At 49.0% G+C, this 12500-nt stretch overlaps 2 protein-coding genes across 2 annotated transcripts in view; both read left to right on the top strand.

The window, feature by feature from the left end:
- The window catches only part of LOC123766142 (uncharacterized), a 165425-nt gene that overhangs the window by 37589 nt on the left and 115336 nt on the right, over window positions 1-12500 (top strand). The window lies entirely within an intron of this gene.
- LOC138362832 (microtubule-associated protein 6-like) overlaps window positions 12086-12500 on the top strand; it is a 53868-nt gene continuing 53453 nt past the window's right edge. Inside the window, exon 1 of the mRNA XM_069321401.1 lies at window positions 12086-12227. Within this exon, the coding sequence (XP_069177502.1) occupies window positions 12086-12227 (142 nt within the window). The remainder of the gene's footprint in view (window positions 12228-12500) is intronic.

Genomic DNA, 12500 nt, shown 5'->3' on the forward strand with positions numbered 1-12500 from the left:
TTTGGTGTCGGGTCATCTGGCGTTGGGGATATTGTTGACCGTCGTATTGTATTAACTCCGGCCTTATCGGCTCCCCCCGGGCGTGCGTGCGTGTGTGTGTGTGTGTGTGTGTGTGTGTGTGTGTGTGTGTGTGTGTGTGTGTGTGTGTGTGTGTGTGTGCGTGTGTGTGTGTGTGTGTGTGTGTGTGTGTGTGTGCGTGTGTGCGTGTGTGTGTGTGTGTGTGTGTGTGTGTGTGTGTGTGTGTGTGCGTGTGTGTGCGTGTGTGTGTGTGTGTGTGTGTGTGTGTGTGTGTGTGTGTGTGTGTTCTCACCTAATTGTGCTTGCGGGGGTTGAGCTCTGGCTCTTTGGTCCCGCCTCTCAACCGTCAATCAACAGATGTACAGGTTCCTGAGAACCTGTACACCTGTTCTGAGAACCTGAGAAGGGTTCCAGGTTTGTGTGTGTTTGTGTGTTTTTACCCTCTTCTCCATTGTGGTGAGGACCAGTTCCTCAGTCTTTCCTAACAGCTTACTCCGCTCACCTTAGAAACGAACCTCGTTGAATGTCTTTTAATGGGGGGTGTTAGGGGGGGTATCACATGCTTCTTGGTGAGGCTAAATGCGATAACTCAGAAGACACTGAACTGGGTGAGAGAGTACCTGACATGCATGAAACAGAAGGTCATTATTAGAGATGGCAAAATATAAATAGGTAACAAGTGGTCTCGCTGAAGACTTGTGTCTTGGGTTCTCTGGTGTTTCATATTTCTGTGAAGGACCTGAGAGGGGGCAGGCACTTACATGTCAATTTTTTACAAACGACGTAAAACTAATGAGGGTGCAGACTGGGGACTGCAGTTTTTCAGGGAAACCTCGACAAAATACAGATGGAGGATAAATGGATGCTGGAGTTCGTCTCCAGCAAGCGTTAGTAGAAGGAATATTAGACCGGAAGAAAACATTCATGGAATACAGCTGCATGATTTTAATTTTAACATTAATGGAATAATTTCAACATTAATGGATGCATGATTTGCAAAGTTGGAATTAAACTTAGTATGAAACAATGCCAACACCAACACCGGGATCACACATGAACAGGATAACAGCAGCGTATGAGGTGTTCTTCAAGTATGGCCGATCAGCCTGGGGGGTGGGGGCAGTCTGTTCAGAAAGGTCTGTCTAGGTTCGAGGAGACACTCGCCAAGCAATCGGAGGCAAAGAGACAGAGAAGGAAAGCCAGTAACCAGGAAGACAGACCAGACTCAGACTTCGCTTGTGCTCAGTGTGGGATAGACCTCAGATTCTGGGATTGGCCTCATCAGTCACACCAGACGCTGGACCAGGACTGACAACTAGAGCGTAACTCCATAGTCTCCCGAGACTGAAGCACGCCTACTATTATTGGGTAACCGCAAACACCAGAATGATGTTTATAACCTTAACCAATGACTCATTTAAGACAACACGCATAAGGTTGACAAATGGAATGCATTAGGAAGTGATGTGGTGGAGGCTGACTCCATACACAGTTTCAAGTGTAGATATGATAGACCCCAAGAGGCTCAGAAACCTGTACACCTGTTGATTGACGGTTGAGAGGCGGGACCAAAGAGCCAGAGCTCAACCCCCGCAAACACAACTAGGTGAGTATATCTCGCACGTCAGATCAGTAGCTGAACACGCAGCGTCGACAAGGAATCCTTATCTTGTAAACCATGAAACAACGTTAAAAAGTCAAGAGATATGCAGCAAGGCAAGTGCCAGAAACAAGAGGTCTAAACCATAAGGACAGGTTAAGGCAACTTAACTTCAGCTGAGAGGAAACAGCGAGTGTATGATCGGTACATACAAAATACCGAGGGATAGAGACGGAATTTCCACCAGTACCAATCCGGTATTATTGCCAATCACGTTCTGTACTAATCCTCTTTTTTGACAACCGGTTCTGAACCAATTAGGCATTGCTGCTAATACTGTTCACGTTCTTTTGCTAGTGACGGGTTTTGGCGATCACGATTTCTGTTAATTATTCTGCCATCAAAGGGGATTGGAATTTTAAACAAACATGCCATGTTTTAGCCCATAAACATTATCCCTGGTGAGAGTGGCAGCTAGTGAGCCGGTCGGCCGAGCGGACAGCACGCTGGACTTGTGATCCTGTGGTCCCGGGTTCGATCCCGGGCGTCAGCGAGAAACAATGGACAGAGTTTCTTTCACCCTATGCCCCTGTTACCTAGCAGTAAAATAGGTACCTGGGTGTTAGTCAGCTGTCACGGGGTGCTTCCTGGGGGTGAAGGCCTGGTCGAGGACCGGGCCGCGGGGACGCTAAGCCCCGAAATTTTCTCAAGATAACCTCAAGATAACACAGCTGGACTACGAGTTATGTGTGGCCAGAGGTGAGCTGTGATTAGTGGTGATTAGATCATGTGTGATCTATGGTCAGGTGTGGTCAGGTCAGCTGTGTCTTAGAGTTCAGGTGAGGTCAGGAGCCAGCTGTTGGTGCTCTCGGGACATGAACACACTAACACACACACAGATCACACTAACGTGATGCATCAAATGAACAAATCCACAAGGGCCGTGACGAGGATTCGAACCTACGTCCGGGATTTGTTCATGAACACACTAACCCTCGCCGACTATTAAAACCGTAAGAATAACATTAACAAGAACAACAAGGAATAAAAACACAATAAAACAGCTGTAAAAACACCAACGCGACTAATATCCACACAAGCAAACAACACCTGTACCAGCAACTACCACCTGTACCAGTAACAACAACAATCCTCCCGTCAACAACCACAATCCTCCCGTCAACAACCACAACACCTCTCCCGACGACAAGATCAACAATTACACCAACAACTACAACAATAACACCACCACCACCACCACAACAACAACAGCCCGCCCCCCCCCCCCCCGGCCCCCAGGAGGCAGCAAACACAGTAATTGTGCCGTCAACACAGGCCACGATTTATGTCGAGGGACCGCAAAATTCCAGCAGCAGCAGCAGCCGCTGAGCTGAAACTTGCAGAGCTAAATACGGTGTTTGCCTCGATAAAAACCTGCTCTGTATCGCTATTACTCCCCCGACTCTGGAACCGTTTTAACTTTTGACATTGGGGAAAATGGATTGGTCCGGACACGTTGCGGCACCTGTGTAGCGGGCAATGGACGTCTATAAGAGAGAAGGCGACTGGCGTCTCACACACACACAACGGGGCTCGCCATAGCCCGTGCTACTTGGGACGTTGTTCCAGGTGGTGAATCTTTAATAATAACCACAATAACGTCTCACACTATGAGGATATCAGTCAATGTTGTCAGTAGCAATGCGACATATGCTGATGCTGTTACTGCTACTTCAGCTGTCATCTGCTGCTGTTGCTACTGCTGCTGCTGCTGCTGCTGGTATTGCAGCTGCTACTGCTCCTGCTGCTACTGCTACTGCTGCTGGTATTGCTGCTGCTGCTGCTGCTACTGCTGCTGCTGATGCTGCTGGTGCTGCTGTTGCTGCTGCTGCTGCTGCTGCTGCTGCTACTGCTACTGCTGCTGCTGCTGGTATTGCTGCTGCTGCTGCAGCTGCTGGTATTGCTGCTGCTGCTGCTGCTGCGAGGTGTAAGAAACTCGAGCGAATGGCCAAACTTAAAACAGCTGCCATTGTTTTTAGAACTGTTGGCTCCTAATACTTAACGCTTGGCTATTGTTACAGCTTTTTGTGGACTCGTAAACGTAAGAACGCGACGATTACAAAACTCTCAACACACGTAAATAAGTTTGGATTTTATTTTCTTATGGAAGTAATACGTGATAAAGTTGTGAAGCACGAAGCTGTTCTCTCAAGATGGCTGAAGAGGTATGAAGCACGAAGCTGTTCCTCTCAAGACGGCTGAAGAGGTATGAAGCACGAAGCTGTTCCTCCCAAGACGACTGAGATGTTAAGCACGAAGCTGTTCTCCCAAGACGGCTGAAGAGGTATGAAGCACGAAGCTGTTCTCCTAAGACGGCTGAAGAGGTATGAAGCACGAAGCTGTTCCTCCCAAGATGGCTGAAGAGGTATGAAGCACGAAGCTGTTCCTCTCAAGACGGCTGAAGAGGTATGAAGCACGAAGCTGTTCCTCCCAAGACGGCTGAGATGTTAAGCACGAAGCTGTTCTCTCAATACGGCTGAAGAGGTATGGAGCACTAATCTGTTCCTCTCAAGATGGCTGAAGAGGTATGAAGCACGAAGCTGTTCCTCCCAAGATGGCTGAAGATGTATGAAGCACGAAGCTGTTCCTCTCAAGACGGCTGAAGAGGTATGAAGCACGAAGCTGTTCCTCTCAATACGGCTGAAGAGGTATGGAGCACTAATCTGTTCCTCTCAAGACGGCTGAAGAGGTATGAAGCACGAAGCTGTTCCTCTCAAGATGGCTGAAGAGGTATGAAGCACGAAGCTGTTCCTCCCAAGACGGCTGAAGAGGTATGAAGCACGAAGCTGTTCCTCTCAAGACGGCTGAAGAGGTATGAAGCACGAAGCTGTTCCTCTCAATACGGCTGAAGAGGTATGAAGCACGAAGCTGTTCCTCCCAAGACGGCTGAAGAGGTATGAAGCACGAAGCTGTTCCTCCCAAGATGGCTGAAGAGGTATGAAGCACGAAGCTGTTCCTCCCAAGACAGCTGAGATGTGTAGCATGAAGCTGTTCCTCCCAAGACAGCTGAGATGTTAAGCACGAAGCTGTTCTCTCAAAGCCGTTCGTGAAACCGTAAATCATAATAAAGCAGGGGAGCACCCACCTGGTGCCTCCTATCCGCCCCCTTTCTCCAAACGACTGACGCCCAAACGCGGTTATAGCACTGAAAGGGTTAACTAGCTCAAAGAGTTAACTAGCTCACAACCTCTACTAGTCCACACCTGGACACTCCCCCCCTCCCCCTCGGGGGTCACCCAAGGTAGTTCTCAAGTCTATTGCTTCCCAGATATAATTATCTACATCTTGCTCCGACAATACCCAATTAGTGGACCTTCAGAGGTACACATATATTACCACAATCATTAACCTTTGCCCTCCCTCAGTGTCTTGGGGCAGAGGTAAGCATGTAATGGGAGTCAAGGGAGCAGTGAAGGGTAAAGTGGGTGATGGGAGGGAGGGAGGGAGGGTGATGGAAGGGGAGAGAGGAAGGGGAGTAGGGGGGAGGGCAAGTGTGATGGGGTTGGGAGGGAGGGGGGATGTGGGAAATGTTCATCTACCCCTTTAAAACGAGGTTACAGCCTCGATATTACGAAACAAATTTCGATACAAATTTCTCTCTGTGTTACCTGTTCTACTTTCTGACTACAGCGTGATCACTCTATTGTTAGGTGACCTGGGGTCATCACGTAACCTGGGGTCATTATGTGACATAGGTTATCTAATAATGATAAATATAATGGTGTCAATAAGATCATTAGTAACTCTCCCTTAGAGTCACCCAGGTAACTCTAATGATGGAGACTAATGATTCTCAACCCCTGTCAGCCACCTTGGTCATTAGGATGCCGCCATTGGGTGACAACCGTCACGGCGAAGTGCTGCCACGAGCGTCACCAGGGTACCGTCACCAGGGTACCCGTCACCGTCACCAGACAGGTGTTGTAACGGGTAACGCGCTTCTCTCTACCAATATTTATAGCGACCATGTTACCAGATGTTACCAGTCTCTTGTTACCAGCGTGTCTGGCCGTGACAAGGAGCGCCCGTCACCGCGTAAGCCTTAAATCCCTCTCAGAATTAAAATAACGCAGCGACCTCATTTCCTCGCCAAATAACTAGTATAAGTCCTCCCCCTCCCCCCCTCCCCCCCCCCTCCCCCCCTCCCCCCCCCCCTCCCTTGACCTCGTTAACGTTGGATGACGTCAACTCGTTCCCAGGCATCTATCATACACGTCAGTGTGTGTGATAGATGCCTGGGGTGACCTCGGAACTATATGCCTCATCATGTGACCACTATATGCGGCACTATCACTATATACCACTATATGCGGCACTATATGTGACCACTCATCATGCGGCACTATATGCACCGATGCCTCGGTGACCTCGGCACTATACCAGGTCACTTTATTTATGCCTAACTTCACTTATGACTATAACTCTCAACACGTCTTCACTTTTGGTGAACTTTTACTCGCCAAAAGTTGAACTCTGGGTAATCTTAGCTAGGTGAAGTAGGCCAGACTCTGAAAACTTCTCTCTAGCAAATCTTTGCATGTGCGAAACTTTACATCTGGTTGTGGAGAATGTCGTCGCCAGAAATATCACTTTTGTACAAATTTGCTTCGAGTACTTCCCTGCTCCACCGCTGCTGTTCTGGGGCCAGATTCACGAAAGCACTTACGCAAGCACTTAGGAACGTGTACACCTATCCTCAATCTTTGACGGCTTTGGTTACATTTATTAAACAGCTTACAAGCATGAAAACGTGCCAATCAACTGTTGTTATTGTTATAAACAGCCTCCTGGTGCTTCGGGGCTCATTAACTGTTTAATAATTGTAAACAAAGCCGCCAAAGATTGAGAAAAGATGTACAGGTTCGTAAGTGCTTGCGTAACTGCTTCGTGAATAACTGCTTCGTGAATCTGGCCCCTGGTCCCTTAGCCCGTTACTGTGTATTGAGCAGCAGCAGGTAACTCACCGAGGAGTGACAGATAGTGAAGGGTAAACAGGAACCTTAGCACGTGGTTCTCAGAGGGGTCAACACGTGCCCAATCATTTCTGATTGGTAGCTGAACTCGGGTCCTTGATCTGTGAGCCGTGGACGTAGACCACTGTACTACGTGATCCGTTGCATTAACGTTGTTTTTCCTCTGGAGGTGACACCCTGTCCAGAACGTGTCCTGGACGTGTTGGACACTGGCAACTGGTGCACGTGTTGAGGTGACGATCATTGACCATGAAGTGACCAGGATGAGCAGATTGGTTCAAAATGGTAGAAATGGGAGGCTAACCAGACATCATCAACCCCAATCCCCCTATCCTACCACCCCCTACCCCCAATCCCCCTACCACCCATCCACCAATACACACTTTAGTAAGGCATCATCTCGAATCCCGTCCTGTACCACTACATAACACTACTGTAATCGATGCAAAATAATAAGACGTTAAGAAGAGCAGCAAAACTCCGTCCCCCATATGATCAGACAACCCAGGAGCTCCACGAACTCCTGAACGTAAAAAATATTGAACATCAGATTACAACACCAAGCCACCAGGCTGTGGAACACAATCGAAATGTTTGGAAGACCCAATGCTAGAAAGATTACTCCAAGATGAGACGCCCCGCTCCCACAGCTGGGGGCCCCAAGCGACTCCATCTATTCGACCAAGTCCCGACAATACATAATCCCAAGATGAACTGCAGCCTAGCACCCCTCTCCCCGAAAGGAAACAAACCCGTCAAAACATGACACAAGCATCCGGCTGTGTGTCTGTGAATGTCACTCACTGTTTATCTGTAGTCACTCGTATGTGGTGAAATACACGAGACAAAACTTACAAACATTCACAACTCCCTGACACAGGAGAACAAGTTTAGCTTAGCTACAAAGCAAACACAAACACACACACACACACCGGTAAGGAGCCGGTGGCTGAGCGGACAGCACGCTGGGCACGTGATCCTGTGGTTCTGGGTTCGATCCCAGGCGTCGGCGAGAAACGATGGGCAGAGTTTCTTTCATCCTATGCCCCTGTTACCTAGCAGTAAATAGGTACCTGGGAGTTAGTCAGCTGTCATGGGCTGCTTCCTGGGGGGGGGGGGGAGTGTGAGGTGTGGAAAAAAAAATAGTAGTAGTAGTAGAAACAGTTGATTGACAGTTGAGAGGCGGGCCGAAAGAGCAGAGCTCAACCCCCGCAAGCACAACTAGGTGAACACACACACACACACACACACACACACACACACACACACACACACACACACACACACACACACACACACACACACACACACACACACACACACACACACACACACACACACACACACACATCGTGTCAACAAGGCGGACGCCAGCTGTCATAACTCACTCAATATTCCACCTTTTCCTTCACCTACACTTCTCCATCTTAAAAAACATATATGCCCCTGACCTCACGAGTGAGTCGTGGTCACGTGTCCCAAACTTGTGCCTCTTGGAGTAATGCATACTGACATCTGGGACACAGTGACACATAATACATACTGGCGAGAGTGAGGGAGTGGGAAAGAGAGGTAAATGGAGAGAGACGGAGAGGAAAAACAGAGCGATATACAGACATACAGGCTGATAGAAAGCGAGAAACAGTCAGACACAGAAGACAGAGACAATTAGACACACAGGGACGGAGACACAGGAACAGAGAGAGAAAGATTTTAAAAAATATAGAGAGAAACCGGGTTGACCCGGGTACCGCCGGGTACTCCCATCTAGTACATACATACATATATAATTGATTCCGTCCGTCCGCGCAGTCTGGACGGACGGACGCTCCTCGGCTCGTCTTAAGGGTGGCGGTGTTTGCTTCAATTACTCTCTCCTGGCTCCTCATCTTTTATTCTAAGTCCATCTGGTCGGAGGAGGTAGGGAATGGATGAGGGGTAAGGGGTGTAGGGAAGGTTAGGGGGATAGGGGGGATAACGAAGGGGTGGAGGGTGAAAGAGGGAGTAAGAGGTGATGGAGAGGGTAGAGAGGGAGAGGAGGAGGAGGGAAATACAAAGAAGGTATAACAGAAACGAAGGAAAAGACAAATGGTAAAGAGATAATAGAGAAGAGAGAGAACAACCTTTCGTCGTCCACACACCCCTTCCATACCTTAAACAGTGACCGTCCTTCCTTTCCTCTGGGCCCTAATGTCCCCCTCTCTCCCATCGCCCGTCACACCCGAGTCCCCCGTCACGGTGACCGTCTGCTGCACGCATTCACATCTCACCGCACCCTAAGCGTCACAAGACTCAACACAATGACAGCAAGATTTTTCTTTGGGGGCGAAGAATCTTTTGGGCGTCACCAGACGAGCTGCCGACTTATCGTCCGGATATGGTTGACCGCGGGAAGATTGTGAAGCGTCGCCGCTTGCTCTTGAGGGGCCCTTCCCTGCGTCGCTGGTGCTCACGGGCCATCACAGGTTCTCCACCATCAGCACTACACTACACTGGAAACGCTAACGAGTCGAAGAAATGTAAGGAAGTCCTCGTACCCTGTACGAGTACGGTTGTGGTCACCCAAAGGCTGGTTGTGGTCACCCAAAGGCTGGTTGTGGTCACCCAAAGGCTGGTTGTGGTCACCCAAAGGCTGGTTGTGGTCAACCAAAGGCTGGTTGTGGTCAACCAAAGGCTGGTTGTGGTCACCCAAAGGCTGGTTGTGGTCACCCAAAGGCTGGTTGTGGTCACCCAAAGGCTGGTTGTGGTCACCCAAAGGCTGGTTGTGGTCACCCAAAGGCTGGTTGTGGTCAACCAAAGGCTGGTTGTGGTCAACCAAAGGCTGGTTGTGTTCACCCAAAGGCTGGTTGTGGTCAACCAAAGGCTGGTTGTGTTCACCCAAAGGCTAATTGTGTTCACCCGAAAGCTGATTGTATTCGTTTTAATATGCCGAATAATGGGGAAATGCATTTAATGTATTTCCAGTTAGTTTGCGAGTTACATAAACACCAATCAGAGATGCTAATTCCATTTATAAATGTAGGTTTTGCATATTACAGCTGGAAGCTCTCCCGGAATATTCCACATTCCAGTAACGTAAGAGGATTGAACTAAAACAGGAATTTGTTTGACGAAGGTCGCAGAAAATACGTCATCGCGCCAAGAGTATTCCAGAAGCAGGTGCCAGCGATGATCTCGTTAATGATGAGTTCTCACCAGCTGCCACAAGGGGCCGTGCACTTTCTGCAACCACTGCAACCCTGGCTTGGTCAACAGCCCTCTGCAACCCTGGCTTGGTCAACAGCCCTCTGCAACCCTAGCTTGGTCAACAGCCCTCTGCAACCCTGGCTTGGTCAACAGCCCTCTGCAACTCTGCCTTGGTCAACAGCTCTCTGCAACCCTGGCTTGGTCAACAGCTCTCTGCAACCCTGGCTTGGTCAACAGCCCTCTGCAACCCTGGCTTGGTCAACAGCCCTCTGCAACCCTGGCTTGGTCAACAGCCCTCTGCAACCCTGGCTTGGTCAACAGCCCTCTGCAACCCTGGCTTGGTCAACAGCCCTCTGCAACCCTGGCTTGGTCAACAGCCCTCTGCAACCCTGGCTTGGTTAACAGCCCTCTGCAACCCTGGCTTGGTCAACAGCCCTCTGCAACCCTGGCTTGGTCAACAGCCCTCTGCAACCCTGGCTTGGTCAACAGCCCTCTGCAACCCTGGCTTGGTTAACAGCCCTCTGCAACCCTAGCTTGGTCAACAGCCCTCTGCAACCCTGGCTTGGTCAAGAACCCCCCCCCCTGCAACTCTTGCTAGCTCAACAACCTCTTACAACCACTGAGAACCAGAGAAGTAATACAGACGAACCTTCTGAGGCTTCTTGAGGACCATGGGAGCAAAATGGACAACCATCTGGAGGTTGAGGACCATGGAAGGGACAACAAGATAGCGGAAATTCCCGCCTGACCAAGTCGTAATGGCTTGGCGCTTCCCTCTGATAGCCTCCGTCCCTTCCCCGCCGGACCCAAATGCAGGAATTACTCTGAAATGTTGAAGGGAAGCGGAAGTCCTCAATTGGCTGGAACATCGCCCCACCACTCTCGCTCGCTCACACGTATTAAACGACCGATAGCTGGCCTGGCAGCACTTAGGAGCTCGGTGTATTAATACTGTAAGGATATTAGTGTAAGAGGATAAACCACTTCAAGCGCAGGCTCCCCTGGTGAAACCTCGTGCTCCGCAGGTGCGGGTTTCACCAAGCTCCTTCCTCCAGGAACCTCTGTCAGGGAGTTGGTGGGGTAGTCAGCGCCATGTGCTTCTCATGCACTCCAAAGAGGGTTACAGGAAACCAAACACCGCTCACCGCTTCACAGCGCGAAATGCCCATCATCGCTAAAGCTAAACTTCACTTTCAAATAAAGCTTCCCAGGTTTCACAGGCTCCTGGTCGGTCCAACGCGCCAGGGTAAACTAATCTTCGAAATGCCATCATGTAAGTCAAGCAGCGCCCTTGAGCGTCATCTACCGAGCGTCCCGGTAACTAACAAAACAAAACACGAACGTTCCCATCACTCGTCCTGTACAAAGGAAGTCAAACCAGAGAGACTATTGTGTCCAAGCTTGGCTGTTTACGGAGGCCTGATATCGTCGCGATGTGACCGTGGCTTTCAAAATAGCATATTCTTAATCGCGCTTTGAATGTACATACGATATTACGTTCAATTGCTATTGTAAGCTATTCCATATGGCTCCCGCTCGTTTAAAATAAATAGTTGTCGTTTTCTGGATCGAGATTGCATACATTATTAAAACAATTGTCACGTATTTTGTTTAATTTAGATAAACTAAATTAAACTCTTGTCTTGGGAACTGCCTAATCCAAGACTCTTGGGGTCTTTGTTGATTAATCATTCAAAGTAAATCAGTATTTATTATTGGTCTTTAAAAAGGTAAAAATTCAGCTTTTCTAAAGGGGTTTCACACAATTTTTCTCCCTAATCAGTGTTTGTGGCTCTGGGATCAATACTCTCCAGGATATCAGTGTACCACCGTAAATATGGTGACCAATACTGCAGTGTTTCACAGTTCGGTAGACTGAGGGTGACTTGCTTGTAAGGAAAGTAAGGATTAGCCAATAGAGTCGAATATTCCGGTATTTCTTCATATTGTCTCAGTACCCTGTCTACTGCCTCAGTACTGTCTACTGCCTCAGTACTGTCTACTGCCTCAGTACTGTCTACTGCCTCAATACTGTCTACTGCCTCAGTACTGTCTACTGCCTCAGTACTGTCTACTGCCTCAGTACTGTCTACTGCCTGGTTTCCCAGAGTACCTCCTGAAGGCAGCCCGTCCTCCAAAAATGGGAAGGTAAATGTAACAGCACCATAAGTGCAATTATGTACTATGTATGACAGTAAGGAAATGTACTTATTACACTTAGTATTAAACCGTACTGTCAATTCGGAGGATGGGTTGCCTGAAGGATATAAGAGCAGTTCAGCAGCATGGAACCATCCTAGACCTCACCCTGAACTATTCTACCCTACGAGACATCATAGAACAGATGAAAGCAACACAAAAGCTTTCACGAGGTCGCTCGTCTCACACCAGTAAGCGCTTCCCTTTCAGGGCATTTTAAATTAGGAACCCCTCCGTCCCTCCCCATGAGAGCAACAGGTACACATCTTCCCCCACAATACCTTCCTATTGCAGTGGCTCGTCGCCTTGCTGCCTCAGTCCACATTGGATCTGAGTAAATTTCCGGCGAGGTAAAGGCTGACAGAGCAAGGTTTGTGTTACCGAAGCGCAGGACGCTAGCTCTCAGAGCGGGACGTAGTCAGTGGCAGCGTTAAGAGGAACCGTCTTATCACGCCCGAGTGTAT

This window comes from Procambarus clarkii, chromosome 9 (genome assembly GCF_040958095.1).
Source record: "Procambarus clarkii isolate CNS0578487 chromosome 9, FALCON_Pclarkii_2.0, whole genome shotgun sequence".
NCBI classification, from domain to species: Eukaryota; Metazoa; Arthropoda; class Malacostraca; order Decapoda; family Cambaridae; genus Procambarus; species Procambarus clarkii.